This window comes from Calonectris borealis, chromosome Z (genome assembly GCF_964195595.1).
Source record: "Calonectris borealis chromosome Z, bCalBor7.hap1.2, whole genome shotgun sequence".
Taxonomy (NCBI): Eukaryota; Metazoa; Chordata; class Aves; order Procellariiformes; family Procellariidae; genus Calonectris; species Calonectris borealis.
Window position 1 is genome coordinate 84,631,103 of NC_134352.1, and position 23,002 is coordinate 84,654,104.

A 23,002-nucleotide genomic window follows, 5' to 3' on the forward strand; every position below is an offset into this window, starting at 1 on the left:
TAGAATGCGTTTTCTCTAGATCTGATGGTGTTTCTATTTTTTTTTTTTTTTTCCTCCTTCTTATGGTCATATGCTGTAATTCAGTTTACTGCAGAGGTTGTTAGTGCAAGACAACCCCGTGTTTAAAGTCTAGAACAGACATTTGAGTTGTTTTTTGAAGCAGCTAGCAAATGTGAACAATCCCAGGTTAGGAGGGGACGTGTGTTTTGAGCTTTTGGGCTCAGGACATCTCTCTTTGGCTTGGGTTTTTTTGTCTTTTTTTTTAAAATTATTATTATTTGACATTAAAAATTGCTTATGAAGCAGTGCTTTTGAAATTTTTTTTTCTCATTTTACTGATGCTTTTATGGCTTGTCTAAAAGACAGACTATGTCTCCCCGCTTAATGTGGAGTTACTGAGATGGATACAGGCTGGAAGATGGGAGTCGCAGGACACGTTGGCTCGGTGTGGTTGTGTAGACAGGACTGCTGGAGGGGTTAGTGCAGCCGTCCCTGCGCCGCTGAAGGTGTGACGGCTTTTCACCGCTGTTAAGACGATGCATTCCTGTACCCAGCAATTTCAATAACCTGTTGCCTGGCGGCGTCATGCATCTCCTTGTTTGATAGTTTTCCTTTCTCCTTAAAGGCCTGCTGAATGCGGTCACTTCTTGGATTGCATCACTGCTTTAAAAATGGTCCTTCCTTAACACATTTGTATGTTAATCTGTTTCTCAGTTCTTCAGAGGTTTTTTGGTTGTTTTTTAGAGCTGTGATGTGGGGAGGGAGGGAACTCCAAGCTATCCTTTATTAGGGAATTGTGGAAAAGCAACAGTGCACTTGCTTATTTTTTTCTTTGGAGAGATAAGCACTCTATCCTTAGCAATTAACCTTTGTATCTGTAGCTAATTAGAAGAAGAGGAGTTTGGGGTAAATGTAAGCTCTTTATTTATCGTGTCCGTCCCCAAGAAAAAAGCAATGGGCGTTGATGATGTTCTCTAGGAGACATACCAGTATGAGTATGTACATGTTGAAAAGTGACAATTTTTAAGGGCTTTGTCTCCTGTGGAATGCCGAAATAAACTTAATTTATATAACCAATTAATAAATACTGTGAGGGTTTTTTTTTATTAGTGGAATCCCTGGGGGGCAGCCCTCTGGGACTCTAGAAGCGGAGCGGGAAGCCTGTCCCCTCAGCACTGCCGCCTCCCGCCCTTCCCGCCTTTCCCGGCAGCGGCCGCGACGGCGCCTCCCGCGCATGCGCCGCGCAGGCGCCTGCGCTCTTCAACGGCCGCCCGAGCGCGGCGGGTTTGAACCGACGCTGCCGCCGAGAGCCGGGGGGGCCGGCTGGGGTCCTCCCGCGGGGAGCCGCCTTCCTCCTCACCGCCCCGAGCCGGCTCCGGTCCTCGTCAACGGTGAGAGCGGGGCGCTGGGGGAGGAAATACTCGTGTTGGGTCAGGACGTGAGGCAAAAGGGAGGGCGGGGGCTGTCCGCGGGTTGTAACGGCTTCTCCTAAGGTATGGAAGGCGTGGAAATCAGCAGATCTCTAATAACTAATTTAGCAAGCGTGCTAGTTCATGATATTTTAAAACTAAGAGCAAAATAAAAGCTTCGTTTTCAGGTGCGAGGTAACCACCAGAGGGAGCCGTGTGAGCGCTGTAAGTACAAGGACTGGCAGACAATAGTGTTAAATGGAGGCTTGTTACTCTGCGATTGGGGAAGATGCGTTTCGGCAACGTTTTCTTATCAATTATTTTCTGTAATAGAGTTAATAAGTATACTTACACAAGAGTAATCGATATATAATGCTACTTTTTGTGTCTCCATACTCTGCTACCAAGCAAGTGCATATTTTCTTTTGTTTAATTACTGGTCTTTTAAAAAATTTAAAAAATCTCTTTAAATATTGATCATCTCATCCAAGCTCTCTGAGAGAGCCTTATAGCAGTTCTTGACGTAAACCAGATATTTCTTGTTTATTGCAGTAAATTTCTAACTCCTTTAGTAGTGAACCCCTTAATATAATAAAGACTTACCCAGTTTCATGAGGAATCGTTGTACCGATATTACACTGTGTTTATCTCCAGAGTTCAGGGAAATTGATTTGTCTTGTCTTATGCCAGTCACTTTGTACTTTCTCTCCTGTTTTCAGCTTAGTAAAATAAGAGGTAGTTACTCCATTTATTGATTCATTTAAGTTCCCTTTGCTTCTTTGACACATCAGGGTCCTTTTTAAAATTCTGCTTGTGTGCTTAGTGTTTGCACCTTAGGTCTTTCTTAAATTACTGCATTCTTTTTTATTTCCCCTCAGCATGATAATAGAGGAATATGGCATCCTCAGACCTGGAAGACTTATGCTTTCACATCAACATGAAGATTTCAAATATTAAAAAGTCTCTTCAATTAAGAAACATAGGTAAAAGAAATTAAGAGAGGGTTTTGGTTTGCACCTCCTTGCAGCAAATGGGAATGCTCTAATTAGACAAGGAACATAATATGAAATGGAAATCAAGTAAAATACAGAGAACAACAACAAAAAAAGTGAGCAAGGATGGCAGAAAGGGAGCATTATCAGGGAACCAGGTGCCAAGCAGATAACATGAGCTAAGTGAAAATATGTTCCTCTGAGGGACTTGGAGACTGGTGGTTATGCACCCTATATTCTATATATTGGGGGGGAAATCTCCACATGGGAGAAGAAAAAAATATCTTGGCGAGTAAATTAAGCCTATTTACAAAAATGTGCAAAGGCATGGATGGAGGTTTATACAGGTGTCTTGATCTAGCATTCCAGGAGTGCCTGGCTGTGATGTAAACATGCAGTGGGTAGTAAACTTATTTAAACTGAGGTACTGAAATTGATCTGAATGTTCTAGGTTCATCTCTTACCCTTTGCTAGGCACGAATAGACATTACACAGGATCATTGGAAGGTTGGTTGGGAGGGTCATCTGGTCATCTAGACTAACCTCCTGTTTGAAGAGGAACTATAACTGTTTCCAAAGAGGACAGTAGCTTTCTAGCTCCCCTAAACAGAGGGAGATCATGAAGGAGAAAGCCAGGCTGTGTTTAAAAGCTGTGTCCTCCACCTGCAACCTACAGTGGTAGTGGGTATAGCTTAGTGCTTTCCAGCATCGTGCTGGAGAGGGACCTTTATTCCTGCAGCAGCTTTGAACCCTGTTGTCTGTATGGAGTAGGAGGTTGACTGTTTGACCAGTGAGTATTGCTGCTTCTCTTGGGAAGATATGATGGTTGGGGAGCGTAGAGTTAGTAGATAATCACTGCTTGTGGAGGCAAGGAAAATGGGATTTTAGTTTTGTGTTGAAGGTGTTTTGGCTTTTTGGCTTAATGTTCTTTCTTTGACAGGTCAAGAACCATCCCTCAAATCTATGCTCTGTAAAATAGGACATGAGATGGTTCTCTTGCATGATCTCCTGAATAAAATGGAAATGGAAGTTCAACAGCAAGAAAAACTGAAAAATTTGCTAAAAGTAATCTTTTTTCCTGCTCCTAAGATACTGAAAGATTCAAAGGAATCTTTGATAAGTATATAATTGTTCTTTTCTATCTGATATGTTTGGATGCATGAGGCTGCTTATAAGTGGAACTGGGACTTGGAAGCTTACTGATGGCTTATTAAGCAGCTCTCCAGCATGGTGACATTAAACCTTGAAAAATAAAATTTTTATATGTTGAACGCATGTCTTTATCATAATAGATACTGTGATCTAAAAAGCAGTTCTATTTTTACATCCTTGCAATAGCTATGAAAACGATTTCATTAGAATATTTATCTGTTGTTTTAGCGTGTGTTTGCAGTGCCTTCATGTGTTAAGTTGCTTTCATGTGTTAAGTCTTTTGTGAAAGTGTTGTTTGGGGAATGTAGATGAGTTTCCTGTAGTATCTCTTCATCACCACCACCGTTCCCCTGCCCAGACCTGCTAGGGTGTATTGTTAAAGATTTACTTCTTGGCCACTCAAATTTCTCTGACACTTTGAGGGCAAGGACAGACAAGCTTATGTTTTCTCACTCTTAGCTTTGTTTTTCTGAGCTTTGCTAGTTGCTCTTGGGGAAATTGGGAGGTAAAGAGGTAAAAGGATGGGGAGAGAGCAAAGAACACCTCTTAAGTTAGAAAATTATTTTAGCATTGCCCTAATAATAAACTAATTTTACTTGCTTGACATTAAGTTTCAGATTTCTGATAGTCTAACATTAATTTCAGGATCTCCAGAAGTCTGCTGAGAGAGATCAAAATGAAGCACAGCATCTCCGTAAAAATATTCCTCCCCATCTGCCTAAACCAACTCAGAGCTGGTATGTGGTACATGCGTATGGAGGTATTGGGCTGCTCCTGGCAGCGTCCCGTTACAGCATTGTACAGCTCTACTCCTTTTACTGTATATTAACTGTGAACTTGTGTGAGCTAAGGTGGTTATACGTATTGATTCTGGAGTTTGCTCTTGACTGATCACTACCAGGCTTGTGCTAGCACCCTAGTAACAAATCCCTCAGGTAAAACCTATAAAATACCAAGTTGTTCAGATGGAAGCTTCCAGTGGCAGGTGTGCCATTGCAGTAGAAAGCTAGTTCTTCCATAAATCTGAGCATTCCTTGCTTTAGAATTGCAAACACACTGATTTGATAGCTGCAGTGCTGAAGGATTGAAGGGTGGGTTAGTGATCCAAATGCTGGGTCACTAGAACTGAAGTTCAACACTACCCTTCCAAATATTATTTAAAAAAAAAATAAAAAAATCCTCTAACTCAATCACCTTTCTGTGGGGATTTGAATTATGGTTGTCGCATTTTAATTCTCCTTTCCCTACAGCAGCCTGGCATTTATTTTAGCTAGCAATGACATCCACCTGCCTTTGAGAGGGCTATACTAAGAAGCTGTTCAGAATATTGTAGCTCAAGTGAGAGAATGAGACACAAGTATGTGAAACAATATCTATTATTCAAAAGGCTTCTAAGACACTATAACTCTCACTAGGTTTCTCACAGTGGTCAGCTTTTTCTCTGGCCTGTTGGAATTGCTTTTTATTGTTGAGTGATGTTAGCGTATGCCAGGTGGGGGTATCTTCTAGATTCTAACATCTGGAGATCCCAGAACTTGTTTTGACCCTTGTAGCTTGTTGGAAGGCTATGCATCAGTCTATTTGAATTCAGTGCTTCCAATATGTGCCCTGAATCTATCAGCTTTACCTGGTCTTGCTCCTAATGCCAGACAAGCCTCAGGCTGAAAACATTACAAGTGTATTCCAGCAAAGTAAAAGGTTAAGGATGTGGAAACAAGGTTACAGAAGAGAAAAATGAACTGTAATTTTAGATAGTGTGTAGCAATATTCTCATCTGTGTAGGTACTGCTTGTATTGAAACTTGGACTAGTCTTACCTGGTAAAGAGATGACTTGTACAGAAGCTTTTTTCTGAATGCTACCCTTTAGATATGAACCCTCAATTTAGGAAACAGCCTCCTAAAATGTGTCTAGAGATGTCTTGTTCCTTTTCTATTTCCTTTTCGATTTAGATGTTGCGGAATTTATTTTTTTTGTGTGTGAAAGAATGGAAGTTCTTCAGAAATTATCACTGGGGTTCTGCCTTCTTTTCATAACTTACTTTCTTAATTTAGGAAAAACCTTTACCTTAACTTTACGTTAGCTCCTGGGAATTGTTTACATGCAAATGAGGTTTGTTTAGTGATTGTATTACCTCTGATATCAGAAAGATTCTTTAGGATGTTGGTTTCCCTTCCAATCTTGTCCTGCTTTTGATCAAGAAGTTAATTGTGATACAAGTTTAGATGTTCTTTCCCTTTCTAAACAGAAGCACACATGTAAAACTAAGCAAGTTTTTCTAATAATTTTCTACAGATTGTGCTCTGCCAGCTATCTACAATCTACAGATTGTGCTCTGTCGCTGTCCGACAGACCACAATTGGTCAGAACCCATCTGTATCGGTGTAAATGGGTCTTCAGTCCTCTTCCCCAAACCTTCACCTGTTGACCCTCTTCATTTCTGTTCCTCTATGTCCCAAAATGCTTGGGGAGCTGAGTACTAATTGTCTGTTGAGTGAATATGATGAGATAAATAATGCAGAAAGCAGAGTGAGCACTTGAACACTGGTGAGACAGGCCTTCAAATCTCAGAAAGAATGAAAATGCCCACACAGACAAATTGAACAATTCATGGCTGTAGCTATTGTTTCTCTCCTGTGTTCTTGGTTTTGATGTTCTTATTTACTGGAGGAATCTCACTGAAATAAAAAGCAAGTTCAATGTATCTAAGCCCTTTGTGTTCCAGATGTTTATTGAGAGAGCAGTTTCTCACTACACCAAACCCAGATTTTGAATACAAGCTTCAGTTCTTTCTCTTCATGGTGCAGGTCAGCAGGGAAGCTGTATGTGTACTATCTCATTGCAGCATTGCACAGGCTGGGTAGTGGGTAGGAACCCAAAGCAGAAGTACCTGCGGGTGGGGAATCATCTAGAAAAGATAAGAGGTTTGTTGCAGTGAGGAGGATGGCAGGAGATTGGAGTGAAGTACAGGAGGAGTTAAGTTTTGAGACGCAAATTTCACCTCCTTTGGTCCTTGTGTTTATCTTTCTATTCCAAACCCACCTCCAACACCACCAAAAATCTCCACCCTTCCCTTTCACTATTTTTTGCTGACATTCCCTGTGACTAGTGCTAGCTCCAGGGTGCCAGGATGAGTTTTGTGCAGGGCCTCACCTTGTTTTTCAGATGTTTACATCTGAATTAGTTTAACTGTTGGTGTCCTGGATTTCAGAAGGGCTCTGTGTTGTGGCACGGCAGGGAGCAGAGCTTCCCCCTGCCACTGTGTCACGGACCAGACAGTTTGGGAGTCCAGCAGGTGGCACTCGCTGTCCTCCACGCTGCAATCCCTGGGAAATGGGGCACTGGGTTTGGGGGTGTCACATCAAGTGACACATCAAATCCCGGCCCTCAGGTCAGCAGAGGCACTGCTGTGCTGCTCACAGACTGTAGGGCCCCATGTCAAACAAAGATCCCCTCTTGTGGGAAGGTGAGATCGAAGTAGAGGATCTGGTTTTTGTGACAGGTCAGCTCCGTACTGCTTTAGTTACTGTTGTGCCTCACAGCCCAGTAATGTCCTTGTACTCAGGTGACAGTGAATTTGGCCAAATGCGTCCTCTTTGCTGTCTTCCTACTGATAAGTAGGAGAGCAGCTAGGTGGGTGGCTGGCAAATAGTTCGGCATTTGAGGCTCTAAGCCGAGGGTTTGGAGGAAGAGTGAATTTATAAAAATGATGCTGTAATAATCACTCAAAGCAGGAAATTCCTTGGCTTTTGGGATCTTGCCTTTAAAAAAAAAAAAAAAATCCCAGCCTGCTGGATGGTGTTGAATTTCTTTGCTGCAAAAGATTAATGGATGAGTCAGGCTTCCCAAGGTTTGAACTTCTTTCAAAGAGCTGTGAAGTATTTCAAATCTGCCTGTTAGGCTGCAGCTCTGTGCTGTGGTTCATCTGATAAAAAGCGAGGCCTCATGTTCTGTGAAATGTAATGGTACATTGAATTCTTAACTGCTCTGTGCTGCATTTGGACTGCTTCCAATTCACCTGCTAGCAGCCTCTCTAGCAGAGAAATGAAGAGCTATAATGAAGTCAGCTAAAGTATGCAATTTGAAATGGAGTAGGCTTTCTTTATTTATTTTTCTTTCAGGAAAGATCGTGAATTGTGTTCATCCAGCCTAACAGATGGGTTGGAACTTAGGTCTGTAAGTAAGCAGACTTGATAAAATAATGGTATTCTCCTTACTACTTATCTGCTATTTATACACTTAATATTCATTCATTTTACAGCATCACTGGGCTAACTGTGAAATGTGAAGAACAAACAAAAGTTGTAGAACCTGAACGTGCAAAGAAACCTACAAAAGAGCCGAGACTTATTAAAGAAGCACCCTTAATAACTGTAGAAGAATTTGAAAGTGTTCCTGCGTAAGTAAGCATGGCTTTTCTTAGACCCTGTCATGCCAATCTGGGTGGCAAACTAGGTTTGGGAAAGGGAGCTCTTGCAGAACTGAGACTGACAGAGATGTTTTGAAATTTTAAATGTTCCACAGGATGAAACATCACGGTGATAGCTCCAAATAGTTTATATGCAATACTGGCAAACCTGAAAATGAAATGAATAGAGCTAATTAGGTTCTTTTTTTATGTATATGTTGGGAAGATCAGAACTAATGAGTTAAAACCCAAACCTCTTATCTCAAAAGTCACTTTAATTGTATGAACAGAAATATATTAGCTAATAGATGGGTTCTCTTCTTGTTTTGAGAACTGACATTTAAAAAAAAAAGATGGAAGGTATGGTTACACTTAAAAGGAAAAATAATTATAAATGTGCTTTTTATTTGACCCGACTATTGGTTTCTGAAATCTTCAAGTCTTGACTTATCAATCTGTTTTGAGACAGGAAAAGAAATCAGACTTGTTAAAAGCAAAAAACACCTCCCACTGAAATATCCCAAATTTCTGGAATGGAAAGCTGTGGGTTTTTTCCCCTACCAACAGGACCTGATTAACAGATATCCTTGAAGTCTGTCATGTAGGAATAACTTTTCTTAAAAGACATTTTTGGGACAATGACAAATATTTCTGCAAAAACGAGAAAATTCTGTTGATGCCTAAGGCTAAATTGTTATCTAGACTCTAGATTCAGTGTGTTCCCTGACAACACTTTTTTCAATAAGAATTTTTTTTTTTTGAGTCTGTGTTTTACTTGAGGTTTTCAAATCATCTTTCCAATAGCTTTCAAAATTTTCAGGTGAGCGATGTCCATTTTCTTCCACTAAATTGCTCAATCCAAAAAATGAAGGAGCCTGAATGTTGAGCTAATAATAAAGGACTCTTCTGGTTGCTTCTTAAAAGTGCATGCACCTGGTATTTTTATTCTACAGGTCATCCCTAGTGTTGGTGGATTTACTCCCTTAGGTACTTCTCTCCTGAAAAAATTTTGGAAAGATAAAGCTGGAGCATGGGAATTTTTGGTCTTTATCTCTGCTAAGGCAAGAGAAGTAGACATAGACCATTCCAGCCAAATGTTGTTTTAACCTCCAGTTAAAGCTAACGATCTTCCCTGATAACCCCTTAAAGTGTTTCATTATCCTTGAAAGTGGAAGGTTTTCCACTGCTGTTTGCAGGTGGGGAGAATGGGGACAGAGGCCAGCTGGATACTCTTATATTAACTGCTGGTTTATAGAAAGGTTGCATCTTAGACTATGCTTGTGGGGCTATAGAAATATTTTTCTTCAGATGGGAAAAGCACATTTGTTCTGTGGAGGAAGATTCACATGAATTTAAATAGATCTATTAATCTACCAGTTTTTCCTGTTGTCTGGCAGTGTTGTAATACAAGATTGGGGGAGTCCACTAAGCTTGCAATTTCACATACTATTTAATCAGATCTAAGCAGCAAATGTTTGTGACCCAAATTTTCTCACACCTAATACATTTTCCTAGAAGAATGAGAATTAGGTTCATATCCCAATTCTCCAGGTCAGCACTGGTTCTGATGTAGGATCTCTTTCTATCTGCTGGCAACAGTAACAAGGGATACTACTGCATTTTTATGGAGCTCTGGTCCCGGCGCCGCGTGGCTGTGCTAGTACAGGACTGTGCCTATGCGAAGCCTGTCTGAGGGACTTAATAAGGCATAACTGTGCATACGCATCACATATGTCTCTAAATCCCTTACCAGCTGGGTATCGTGGGTTTTGAATCAGCCAAGAGTCTTATTTGTCTCTCCCTTCCTACCACAGCTGTGGTAGATTGTGATTGAAAAATCTAGGTGGTTTTCACCCCCTTTGTGCTGAAAATGAAGGAGAATCTATCCCTAACATCATTAGGGCACTAAAAGGGATATACAGTCTTCAGTAGCTTCATATTTTTAGAACTTTGCAGCAGGTGTTTAACAAAGGTGCATGCTGTGTTAAGGCACAGGTATGGAGCACCTTGATCTGATAGAATACTCTTGCACAGTTAGAAACTCACAAATTACCTTAGCCTTCAAATCTGTTGAAGAAAGACACTTTCTGGAGGAAGAAAAAGGAAGTTGCACAGATGTCTCAGTTAACTTTGAATTCAAGGCAAAAGAAAATGCTTGCTTTATTCTGTCTCTAAAATTCTTACTGCTTAAGATATTTTTAGAATCTGCACATTCATTATAACTCTGAAGTCTCAGAAGATGGTAATTTGGGCGAACGTATGTTTCTTTTAGCCGAAGCGTTTTTGAGGGAGCAGGGTTGGCCATTAGGAGATTTATCTCTTTTCGAGTGGTATATATGTGATATGTTGTTGTTGTTATTATCTTTGAAGAACATAGCATTGTGCTTTGGTTTTCATACCTATAGAAAAAAATGCTTTGAAAAGGGCTTCTGTGGATTATAAAAAGAAATTGGGTCACTCGTTTTTTTGTTTTTTGGGAGGTTTTTTTGGTGTTTTTTTTTTTTAAAGAAAAAAGTTCTGAATGGTTTTACTTTTGGTGTAGTGAAGCAGACTAAAGTTATTTTAAATCTAAATTAAATGGTTGAATTTGGTACTTCTCAGCTTTGTATTTTTATGTTAGTGTACGTATGGACTGAAATAAATGTCAGCATTTATGGATTTGCTAGCCATGGCTGGATAGAAACATGAGAATACTGTGGAACAGCTGGAGTTTTTATGTTTACAGTCATGCACAGCAGAAAAATTCCAGTTGCTTTTGACAGAATTTAGTTTCAGATTAAGGTGCCTACATTTAAGTGTCTGTGACACGGGTGTCTCCACGCTCACCGACTGCCCCCACTCCCACTCTTATCACTGAATGTCTTGTCAGTATAATCGGTGAAACCAGAAAACAGCTCTGCTGCCTGGCTGCTAATGGCATACTGCAGTCGCCTAAGCAGAATTCTCTGGTGCCGTTGGAGATATTTTAGCATGTACTGCCAGATCTTTAGTTCCTGAATTTTCTGTAAACCCCAGCACATCTGCTAGCCCCGTATAAGCATCTTGGATGCCTGAGGGCCTCTCAAAGAGCGCAGTTCTGAGGTTTAGGCAACTGAATCCCTCCTGCGTTTGGATGAGCTGAGGTGTTCTCTTGGCTTTATTAAGTGTATTCACTGTATGTCTATTGATAGTGGGAGCATAGGAACTTAAATATAGGTATTTTATACCTCTGGCCTTAATCTTCATAGCTCTGCGCATTCCCCTGTGACTTTTTAAATAGGCTAAGGGATGCAGATAGAGCAATAAATAGCAGTTAATGTATACAGGCAAAGCCCTTCTATGGTTATAGGCTGGGTTACTCGTTTATGCCAAGTGTGACTGCATTTCAGGGGTGGTAGTGCTGCTTTTATTTGAAAAGATGTTATGTGTGTGCCAAGTAGAGCATTTTTATAAAAATGGCTTTTATATAAAAGCCATTTTATATAGCTTTTTATAAAAACTCCAACTTTGAATCTGGGTTAATCAAAATATTAATAAAGTTGAAAACTGGCTACAAATAACTTAGTAGCAATTCAGTCTGAAATTAGAGCAATTGCTTTGATTTCAGGAGTTTTTACACACCCCGTGCAGACCTGTCTCCCCGGCAGGGACTGGCTATTATTAAAATCTACACCATGCACTTATTTTTAGTCAGCAATTGTAGAATGCCCACCTACATTCTGGTTTGGAATATTGAATTTGTAACTGATTAGCTATTTATGCTTTAAATTTTTTGTACGTTTTCCAAAGATTGAGTTTTTCCATTCAGATTAAAATGAGGGAAGAATTTCCTGTTCGTTGATCTTTTCAGTCTTATTGTCCTCCAGCTTTTAGCCGCCTGATGTCCTGACCTAAAGAACCCCATTCATTCTTAAAATGAATTGTAACGCTTTTCTCAATTCCACACATCTGCAAACTGATACTGAACCAAATGCAAACAGCCACGTTTGGTTTGTTGTAACAACTGAATGGCGATCACGGGATAATTCAAGTTGCAAGGTTGCCCTGGTTTTTACTGCAGTGTTTTCCGGGGTTTTGCTTTGTATTTAGCTTACTGCTTGTCATATGAGTTTCAGAGTTCATTTTTATATAATGGCTTCTCAGTTCGTAGCATGTTTCCTTTTCCTTGAATGCATGCTGAATAGTCTTTACTTGCAAATATTCCAGTGCTCTAATATTTCCACATCGCTTTGTTTTTATCTTCTGTGCTTCCTGTACCTCTAGGCTGTTATCAACAGATCTTATTGTTTTAGTACTAGTTTTATGAAATGCTCTGAAAGTTCAGAAGCGGATGTTGGTAGTGCAGAACTGTGTCTGTATAGCTCAGTAGGCTGGACAATAAAATACAGAAAAGAACACAAAACTGATATTTCTTCAAAAAAACCAAAGGAATGGCTGTAAGATCAAACACAGATTATTTATGATTATAATATGAACCAAACTGTACTCTCAGGCAGAAACATTTAATTCCAGTTTTGGGTCATGTTATGTTTTCTGCAAGGTTGCTTGATTTTTTTGCATTTGTAGTTTAAGTGGTATGCTATAAAGCAACCTTTATTCCATTTTGAAAAGCTCTTTACAGCTTAAGCACTGGATATTTTTTACTTCTTAATTTAGCTTTCTAATGTTTCATCTTTCTGGCTTTTCAACATGATTAAACAATCAAGGAAATGAACAAAATTAACTACTATGTTTATTCATTAACACAAAGCAGAAGAAACCACCTCTAACTAGGAATAGCATGTTCAATTATGGCTGATGAAAGAGAAAAATAAACACGGAACTTCATTTGTGACTTTCTGATTTTTATTTTTATTTGTAGGTATATGAAAGGTCGTTTAACATATAATCAGGTTAATGCAGTTGTTAAAGATATGAACAAGGCTGTGGTGGGCAAGTACAAGATCCTGCATCAGCCTTTGAAATCTATGAATGCAGCAGCCAGAAACCTCTACCACAGGTTCCTGGAAGAAGAAACTAAGGATACAAAAGGTATTTTTTTTTCCTTTGTTAGTACCAAACTTATAGCATTTGGATATTGCAGCACAAGTATAAAAATACTGGACAAGATATTGAATGACTAATGACAGCACATGCTTTTCATGTTAAAGTGTAACTTATAGCATCTCATTCTCAGAAAATAGTCCATCCAAGTACTCTGGTAGTTGGTGGAATGATTTAACCTGTGGGAATGTTTAAAACCATCAGTCCTGAAAAATTTTAGAAAACCTGCTATTGCTTATTCTCAGGTGGCAAACAGGAAAAAGAAGAAAAAAAAAAAAATCTGTAGACTTAGCAGGGCTTTCCCTCCCTTCCCAGCATGGGGTGCCACAGTCTAAATCAGATTTGGCCCTGAAGAATTCCTATCCACTACAGGGGCGAACGACGCTTCGACAGTCTGGAGCAATGAAAGTTCTGGTTCTCCCTTGGTATAAGGGGAGGAGAACAGAAATGAGATTCATCTCCAGATCAGATCCCAGGCCATAAGGAATATAAATGTTATATTACTATACAGAACTGGGTAGTCAGTATAAAATCCAGTCACCTCTTCTGGATAAAGTCCTATAGTGTAGCAACAAGAGTTATTGTTGTGACTGAAGAGTTTTCCCATAACTGATTTGGTTACTTTTTATATGTTTTCACTGAAAACATGTCACTTTCACGGTGTGTTGTAGCAAAAACTTTGAGTGCACAAAGATTTAATTTGGAATCATTACAAGTTCTGGAAACTCCTAGTTTGATAACCAAACTGCATAAACTGCATTTTCAGTTTTTAAGCTGGAATGGACAATGAACTATTAAAAATTTGTTCTGAAGTTGAGAAATCTGGGTAATGAGTCATGCTGCAGTGGCTTTGTGGAAGAGACAGGACTGTCTGATAACCTTAAGAAGTTTTCTCCTCCTAAAAGCATAGAGGGAGTGAAAAAGCACCAAAATGTCTCTCAGTTTAAAAGCAAGTTGTACTTACAGGTTAGTTTTCTCCAAAGATATGTGGCACATAAATCTAATATAAAATCTCCTTTTTGACATTCCTTTCCTTTTGAGAATAAGTACGTAATTATTCCTAGAGGGGTGTACGGCACATATCAAGCTTGGCAATGTCCTTAGAATGCCCTCATGTTTCCAAGTTCAGACATAAAGCGTGGAGCAAACTCTTCTGTCTCACAGAAAGAGAGCTCTTTTTCTGACAGCGCCTTATCGCCTGCCTCTCGATTTTTGCCCTGGACAGAACACAAGAACATTCTGCCCTAAGCGTGTTCACTGGGTACTCAGGAGTCACCTTATGACAAACTATGACATTTTCTTCCTTCCTTTGGATTTGTCGCTGATCAAGACTCTCAATATTTATGGTATGGTGATAATCATCACTAACTTCTAGATTCTAAATGCATCTCTTCTGTAGGGAAGGAATTCTGATATGATGGACATGCCTGGCCCTTTATTTTGAGACCTATAGGATAAACATGTCATATGAAAGTCAGTGTTGTAAAGGACTTTGATAAAAACAAGCTAAAGGCTTGCAGCTAGACTACTTCACGGGACTGGCTTCTGATTTGGGCTCGGATGGTTTGTTTTTTTTCTAGACAAGTTCTGCTTCAGTCTAACAATGGCTCATAGTAATCTGGGATTTCTTAAAATACTTGCTTCATCATTTTTAACTTACAGTATCTTTTTGGTTTAACTGTTACTGTCCTCAGGACAATAGTAAGGAGTTTGAGCCCATGGCTATAGAGGAGGCTATAGGCTACACACTAGAAGGACCCTCCTAGGCCTGGAATGCTGCTTGTGATCCGCGGCAGCCTCAGCTGCAATGAAGGAGCCATTCTAGCAAATTGAGAAAGCTACAACTAGTCTGAGATAATTTTCTACCAGAAAGTTGTTGGGTTTTTTTAAGCCTGGAAAAATGAGGTTTTTAATTTCTTCAAGTACCTGAGAGACAGTCTTTATTTTCTTGTTTATGGCAGAAAGTTCAGTTAGGAAACTAGGACATTCAGCATCTGAGAGAGTGTGTGTGGTAGGTTTTTTGTTTTGTTTTTGTTTGTTGTGACTAATCATCTAGAAAGTCTAGAGAAAAAGGTCTGGCAGGCTGTCAGATGGTTCTTATCTGACCAGCACAAAATGATTAAATGTCTTTATCCATTGCATTTTTCAGGATGAGGTGGTGCATTCATTGATTTGTTTGCTTAAATTTCTGCTGTGAGTGTCTCTGCTTAGGATTCCCACAGTTTCGCAGGCTGGGCTGATTGCCAACTGACCTCTTCCTCTGATTTCAAGATGAGAAAAGATGCTGCCTGGTTTATCAGGGTAACTTCCCAGCCGGTAACGTGATTCAGTTAGTTTAGCTAGTTATTTAGTGCATGGACCTACAGCTTCCAACCAAACCACCACCCTCTATCCAGCCCTGGTTTCTTCATAAAAAAGATCCTGCTGTGCCGAATGTTGCTGCCCTGAATTTTGGGCAAATATAAGAAGAAATCGTATTCTGCACTGATTCAGGACATTCTGATGCTCCCCCACATGTAATAGACTGTGAAACCAGTATGCAGATTATTCCTGGGTTCCTAACACCATTTACGTATTACTGGAAATGGCAAATGGTCTCTATCCAACTGTAGTTATATTTTAAGCAGTTATGCAGGTTTTTTCTTTTCCTAGTAAACAAACTTTCCACTTCTCATCTGTATGCAAATTTGGCAGTGTTGCAAGCTCTGTTGAGATTTCAGCATAGTTCCCATCTGGGGGAAGACCTCCAGCTTTTGACAGTTATTGTCTCTGGAAGATTCTACTTCCTATTAGACATCTGTGTCACCAACCCTCAAAAACACGATCTGTTATTCTTCAGCTCTGAGCAATGTTTTGGGGAACCCTGTGCCTATAGGCAGCACTCTGGGACCTTAGTTCTAATGGCTGCCACCTCCTTGGATGCTCCTTTAGAGTAGTGTGTGTGTCCTCTTAGATCACTCTTAAGATGAATTTGAAGATGAAATGTTTACATAAAAACATAGATTTGCCTGTGTAAACCTACATTGTACTTGTTTGATAAATAAATAAAAGCTTTCCTGTCAGCTTCAGCTTTCCAGCTAGCATCGGTTAAACTGGAAGGACTCTCCAGTAACTTAATAGAAAGAAGAGATGCTCCATCTTATCCAAGATGCTGCTGCCTCTCCCTTACTTTAAGGGTAAAAGGAAGAGGGAGAATGCTATCCTCTTTTTCCAAAGAAAAAACACCCCTAGCCTTGTGACAGAAGAATATGTTATTTCCTTCTACTTATTCTTCTTAGAGACAATTGGACATTTCTTCCTTATACCTTAATTAGCATGTTCCTGGTTTCAGATTGCTTTTCATTCTTACAGTTTTGTGAAGATGCGTGTTTAAAACCTTATGCCATGTTACAGGAAGTATTAAATGTACCGTCATCTTACTAGATCTATAATTATCTCCTATCTGAGCAGTGTAAAAGACTGAACAGGAAATCACAGCTAGTGAATATAGCTATGGAGTGTTTAGAATAACTCCTTCCTTCCTCATGTCTTCTATTAGCTTGTGGGGACTTTTTCTTGGGGTTCTGTTGCAGGCTTTTTAAATGCTTTAACTCCAGTCAAGGCCTTGGTTTCTTACAAGCACTTGATAATAAGAATTTCCTTTAGAAGTAGTTAATCAACTACAAGAAGGGATGGGCTGCCAGCTCTCATGCAGGACCTTTCTATGCCATTTTCTTAGAGAGACACACGGAGGATGCCTTTCCATGTGGTTAGTCTTTTTCTTGCATTTTCTTAATCAACAAACAATTATTCTTTTCCAAATCTGATGGCAGTCAAGGGAATGGTGGGCTGCATAGCTCTGACATATGCAGGGCTCCTTCCTTTTGTTTGCAAAGGCCAATTCCAGAACTTGAGTGCCTGCTGAAGGAATGTCATCAGGCCACAGCTTATTTCAGATATTGCAAAGCAGTTACTTGGGATTCAAATTATGCTGCTACTCAACTGTGTTCCATGATTGAAACACTGAAGTGTGATGCCTTTCTCTGTGAAGCTGTGCTATCATCTTTAAGCAGATCCTGAGCATCTCTTTGGTTTTGCTCAGGTCAGTGCTTTGGATGTCACTAAGAGCAGAACACCTATAGGCAAGGCCTCAAAGAGAAGTTTGCTGTTAGGCGTCAAGGCTCTTCAAGGTGTGCTGTCAATTGACTTTCTACTATCCCCATCTCTGGCACATCTGTGGAACGTCTCGGATCTGGCCCTGGGTGGTGTTTTGGACTGCTACAGGCTTTATACCCTGTAGAGGAGCATGGATGGTTTGAGAGAGGTTAGTAGATACAGCTGACAACAGACAGAGCTCGCTGAATGGGGCCTGTGGACAATGCAGGGTAGTTGAACTTAGTGGGAAGGTTGGCAATTGTTCTCTCTGGTGACAAATTTAGAAAGTAGAACAAAGTTCCTGAGATAATGTGAGGCCATCATACTGCTGATAGTATTTTTTCATCAGCGTGTGGAATTGTTAAGAGGAGGTTGTATTGTTACTTGTGAAATGTTAAGTGTATCCTACAACATAGTCATTTCTATAGCAAAGTCATTATTTGTTTTCCAGGTGAATTTTTTATTGTGGAGGCTGATATCAAAGAGTTCACTCAACTGAAAGTGGATAAGCGCTTCCACGGGATCCTCAATATCCTGCGCCACTGCCAGAGAGTGAGAGAAGTTCGTGGCTCGAGACTTGTCCGCTATGTCATCTGCTAATGAGCTTTCCATATTCTGCTTACCCAAGATACAGAAGGCAGAAGTATTTTGAGATGCAGAGAGATTTTGTTGTCTGCAGAGAGATCCTATGTGTGGGCATTCCTATTCAGCTCTCTTGTTTTCTCAAAGGCAGTAGTGGGGACCAAGAAGTATTTTTCAGACATCTGTCCTAAATTAGGAGTGGCAATATCAAATGGCCTTGAAGTATTTGAGTTTTGTTTTGAAAACTTGAGAGGAACTACTGTCTTTTGGTAAATTACAAATGCAAACCAGATAGGCAATTGGCGCACCTGTGGTCACAGGTGGTTTTAATCACATTTTCAGGTCAGCACTTGGAAGTTAAATTCTCTGCATGTTAATAATGTTCCTTTTGTGTTTGAGTTGGAGACTGTGTTTAAGACTCTGTAGCTACTCAAAGGAAGCAATTGATTGTTGGGTTTTTTTTTTAATCCCTCAAACCAATTTCCAGATTTCCTTTTCTTAATCTTTTTCTTCTTGTCCTAATTGTGTGTTTTGGAGTTTCCTGCATTGCTTGAACAGGAAGATCTGAGGTGGTTTAAACATTTCCAGACTAATGATCGGTAGTTCTGTTAGCCATGTGGTTTTCATACTTCATCATGCAGCCAGATTTTTCCCTCAGACCAAGCCATTAGACTGAAACAGTAGAGCAGTGGGTTTTTTTAAGTGAAAATGTTGACTTTCACTTTGAAAATACTGGTCAAACTCATCACAGTTTTTATTATAAAAGGTTGCTTTCAAATGACCTATTAGTGTAGTAAGTTCCAGAGTAGAATTATTGTGATAAATATCAACTCTGCAAGTAATCAAAACTGTTTTGATAAGAAAAGCTATCTTTTTCTTCTGTGAGCCTGTATCTGCTGTTATCCTAACATCTAACCTGAAATACCTTCTCTTGTACTCTGTCAGTCTTAAGATGACAATTTAATGAGCAAAAGACCCTGAATGAACTTTGAATTTTCTCAATAAAGAGATCCTGGTGAGTGCTATATAATCCTAGATTCTCTTTTTTTTTGTGTGTGGGATGGTTGGTTTTGGGGGTTTTTTTTTTTGTCTTTTGCTCTGGGATGTTGAGATCCAAGCTGAGGTCTCTACTCTACATAGTATTGGAATATATTTTATGTTCAGATAAACACACAGCATAGGAGGAAGTGCAAAATCAGTTTCCGTAGGTGTTAGCTGAGTCCATCTGGTCTTTGCAAAGCTTATTTTATATTAAATAAAGTGTAGAGGTTCATGGATCATCAGGTCCTTTGTTTTTGTTTTTTGTTTTGCCCAGCTTCATGTACTCGTAAGAGTCTTTCAAGATTCAGGTCTTGCAACATTCTATTTAATAAAAAGAAATCTCCTCATAATGCAGTTGCACTGGCCTTTTATTTCATGCTTGGTTTTGACATTTCCAGGTGACTTGCTCCAGACTGTCCAGCAGCCTAACTTCTGTTTTCTTCTGCTCTCCTCCGATCATCTGACTCATCAGCTCTCCAGCCTGCACCAGGAGGAGATCCCGTTGCATGGGTGTCCCTGGAGGGGAGGTTGGTCTGTTGGATGTGGGGCTATTTCAGTATTTACAGCATGTTGACTTTTCTTCCTCTGCAATTTACTTTGTGATTATGTGGTTTTAACTTTAAAAGTGTGGGGAAGAAGCAAAAAGAGCTGCAAATGGACCCCGAAGAACCATGTCCAAGTGAACACTTTGTAAGGTCTCAGTATATGGGACAGTTATGGCAGGCTTAAAAAGGAACTTGTTGATGGGCAAACGAGACTGAGAGGTGTCTAATGTTTCAATTATTATCATCAGAGAAAGATGAGAGACCCTTTCTTAACGATTGTTTCAAAGTTGCTGTTCTCAAAAGGTTTGATTCCTCGCTGTTCAAATGAGCAAGACTTTGGATCGTGGAAGTCCTGTGGTAGCTGTGTAGCACTAGGGAGAGGAAACACGCAGCTGCGGCACCTCTGCGGGACCTTTTGGCCGGGCACAGAATCTCCTCTAGCAGATTTAAAGGCTGGTGTAGAGGGAGAGTAACAGAAATCGGGCAAGCTTGCAGCGACTGTGCCCTCTGACAGCTGGTGCAATGGCAAACTGTAGCCAAAGACTAACCTGTGCTTCCAAAATGGCCGAGCATTGCTTGTGCCAGCATGCAGTGTGATTGTGCTCACCGCAGCCCGATGGCTGCTTGTTGCCAACAGGCTTTTTTTTATAATTAGGTTGAGGCTGGGGTCCTAGAGATTGCCTTCTGCTGGATATTAAAAAACAAAACCTGATAGTATACAACATAACCTTGATTTTGGCTAATCACAGTAAAGTCCTGATAGTTTTGCAAAAGTTGTTTTGTTTTTTTTTTTTCCTGTTGACGTATCATCACTATGGTGGTTTTTTGGGGTTTTTTTGTCTGGTTTTTTTTTTTCTTAGTACTTGTTTTGGTCTGTGTAAGCTTGGTTGCAGCATGAATGTTTTTTTCCTGCCTGTAATTCCTTTTAATGCTTTGTTGTGGGGATTGCAGTTTATAATTAATTAGATGTTGGTTAACAGCTTTCAGTCTGTTACTATGGAGTTTTTAATTTTCTAAACTATTTTCCCTCGGGCAGATTCTCACAAATGTGCTCATTATTTTAATACCCTATCCTAACATTGTGTTTTCTTCCTTTTACTTCTCACGAGGAGGTCTAGCCATGGATTGTGGTCACTTACCGTACCCTTCCACCTTTCTTCCTCAAAAAGTTCACACTGACTTGCAAGCTGGAAAATTGTAATGCCCTGGTGTCCCCAGAGCTCAGCGAGTTCCTGTCTCTCCTCTTGAATGAGTTTTTGGGGTTTCCAAAGTGTTTTGGGGACAAAATGTTCATCTCCAGGAGTTGCCTCAAAAGATGACTATCTTCTGCGGTATGTTTACTTATTTCTCTTTGGCTAGTGCTCACCATATCTTTTATCAGCATACAATTGGCAATAGCGCTAGATACCAGTAAGTGCTTCTGACAGTCCTTCCAGATGGTGTAATGTAATACTCCTCCAAAATATAGCTAACTTGCAGCTTTCCGGTGCTAACCTGCGCTCTTCCAAATGTCAGCGCTTCTGATGTTTCAGCTTCTGAAAACAAGGAAATAAAACTGAGGTCACACAAATTTCATTACCTGATATACGAGAAAAGAATCATGGTCTTCCCGCAGCCTTAATCTGTTCTTCTCAGGACATGGCTTGGTTTGTACTTTCACACCCATTGCTCTCTACCCCCTGGACACAGGGGGAGCCGTAAGGAACAGCGTAAGGAAGAGGAGAAGCGGTTGATGAGTATGTATTTGGTGAGCAAAGTTACCTCCCCGGGCTGGTCTAGACAAAACATGGAGCTTAACGTTTGTGATAATCTGATCTGATGTGGTAAATGTCTTGGGCAGAGGCGGAAAGAAACGTCTGTTAAATTTGGCCTTGACGGTCAGAAATCAAACCGAACCCTATTGCCCTGTGCGCGGTGGGTGGGTTTGAGGATGGGAAAGATGCCGTTCGACAGGGAGAGAGCAACATTGCGCAAGCCTGGCAGGAACAGGACTGATGAACGGCCCGACCGTGCTGCTCGGAAGAAGAAAGCCAGCGACACGCAGGGTCCCAGGGGAGTTGGGTTTTGTGCCTGTCGGGGACCCACGCATGCATCTAAAAAGCTGAGACAAAGGGAAGTTGCTTTTTAAAATGCTCTTTGTTCCTGTTGCTTTGCTGTTTTGTTGGTTTAAAAAATGCATTTTTTTTGTTCTCCTTAACTCCTCTTTTGAAGAGGCACTGATGGAAATAATTATCTGTTGAAATCAATGCTCAAAGCGCTCTTACCCGTGAGTATTTAGCTCGGTGTTTAGCTGCGTGTTATTTCAGGAGGCAGTGATTTCCATCTGTGAGAGCACATGTTCCCTTTCATAGTGCCCACGAGGAGGAAGAGAAAACGAGTGTTTCATGTCATTCACGCTGGATCTTCGCTTATAGGGAGTTAATACTGAGCAAAGCTGGTAAATAACTGTGTAAGGGGATACTGGGTAAAGAAGACAGTTGATATCAAGGACTTTGACACAAGTCTCTGAGTTGAGAAAGGTCTCTCTCCCATCCACACTTTTATCAAGTCATCCTCTAAATTGTTCTCTTAATTTAAAAAAAAATTAAAACATGAAAAAAATTTTAAAAACTTTTCTCTAGGACGGTACTTACTATGGCTCAAGGGACTAAATAGTCTTGCTGTACCATCATAATTGCAATCACTCGATAAATAGGCAAATCTGCTTGCCTTCCCCTGCCCCATACGTGTGTGTGTACGAGCTTGCCCTCATCAGAGGAGCAGCAGGGCTTTTTGTTACAAAACCGTTCAGCTACCTACAGAGAAATCCTGTGCTGAGGACCAGCACGGAAAAGCAGGAAACCTTAACTTAAATAATTATTTTTAATTTTTTAAAGTTTTGCATTTATAGGGCTTTTTTTTCCTTGAGTGCTTGATCCTTACTGGACAAGACCCCTTAAGACATGTTGACTGCAGCCAAAAACAAGAGCTGGGTTAAATTTGGAACCGTGTAGGTGATAACCAGGAGAATATATATTTAAGCAGCTACAAAACTTAATATCCTCATAATTACGCTTACCATTTTCCACAGTAAAGTACAAAAACTAAATGGTCCTTTTTTATTAAATGGTTGATTTTTTTTTTTAATCTAACTTGAGTCACGGGGAATTTCCTGGGAATTGGGATGCAATTAAAATGCAGAAAAACTTGTTTAAATGAAACCACTTTAAACATGCTAGGGTTTATGTATAGGCAGAAGCACTTAATAGACAGAAACATGGAAGAAGTTTATTCCTACATGTGTTGCTTTCAACGCTGAATAAAAACCAGTATTTTGGAAAGCTGTGATCGAAACCAATTAAGTGTATTTGTACTTTGATGTATTAGGTAGTAGCATCTGCTTCCTTGTCTTGAGAACTGCACTAGGAAAATAGGTTTTCCCATTTCCTCAATTCTTCATGGATTTACTGAATGCAAATAAACTAGTGGAATATCATAGCGGTGAATAGCAATGTGATGGCTTTAAATTTTTTTCAATTCCAGTTTAGTAGTGCTTATTTAATTGATGTGAGATTAATAAGTGATGATAAGTCCAGGCCTTTAAGTCAGCCTTTGTGAGCTGGAGCTGCCTCGACTCTCCTGGCAATATTTTAAAGCTGTTTCATGCTCAGAAAAAGTCTTGTGGATTGATTCCATTGAAAAAGTTTGCCTTTTTCACTTTTTTAATTATTATTTTTTA

General features: G+C 40.0%; 1 protein-coding gene across 2 annotated transcripts; it reads left to right on the top strand.

Annotated features, from left to right (window-relative positions):
* Nucleotides 1–2,304: 2,304 nt before the first annotated feature.
* Nucleotides 2,305–21,157, top strand: LOC142075416 (SKA complex subunit 1-like). 2 transcript variants are annotated; one of them, XM_075136694.1, is made up of 8 exons: nt 2,305–2,392; nt 3,342–3,466; nt 4,199–4,290; nt 7,814–7,951; nt 12,801–12,970; nt 17,568–18,713; nt 19,138–19,266; nt 20,394–21,157. In XM_075136694.1, the coding sequence occupies exons 1-6, from the start codon at nt 2,305–2,307 to the stop codon at nt 17,714–17,716; spliced, it is 762 nt and encodes a 253-aa protein (XP_074992795.1). In that variant the 3' UTR covers nt 17,717–18,713; nt 19,138–19,266; nt 20,394–21,157. The 2 variants fall into 2 exon arrangements, with proteins under 2 accessions (XP_074992795.1, XP_074992794.1); XM_075136693.1 differs by lacking the exons at nt 19,138–19,266; nt 20,394–21,157 and adding an exon at nt 7,674–7,724 and having other exon boundaries at nt 2,328–2,392; nt 17,568–19,077.
* Nucleotides 21,158–23,002: the final 1,845 nt, after the last annotated feature.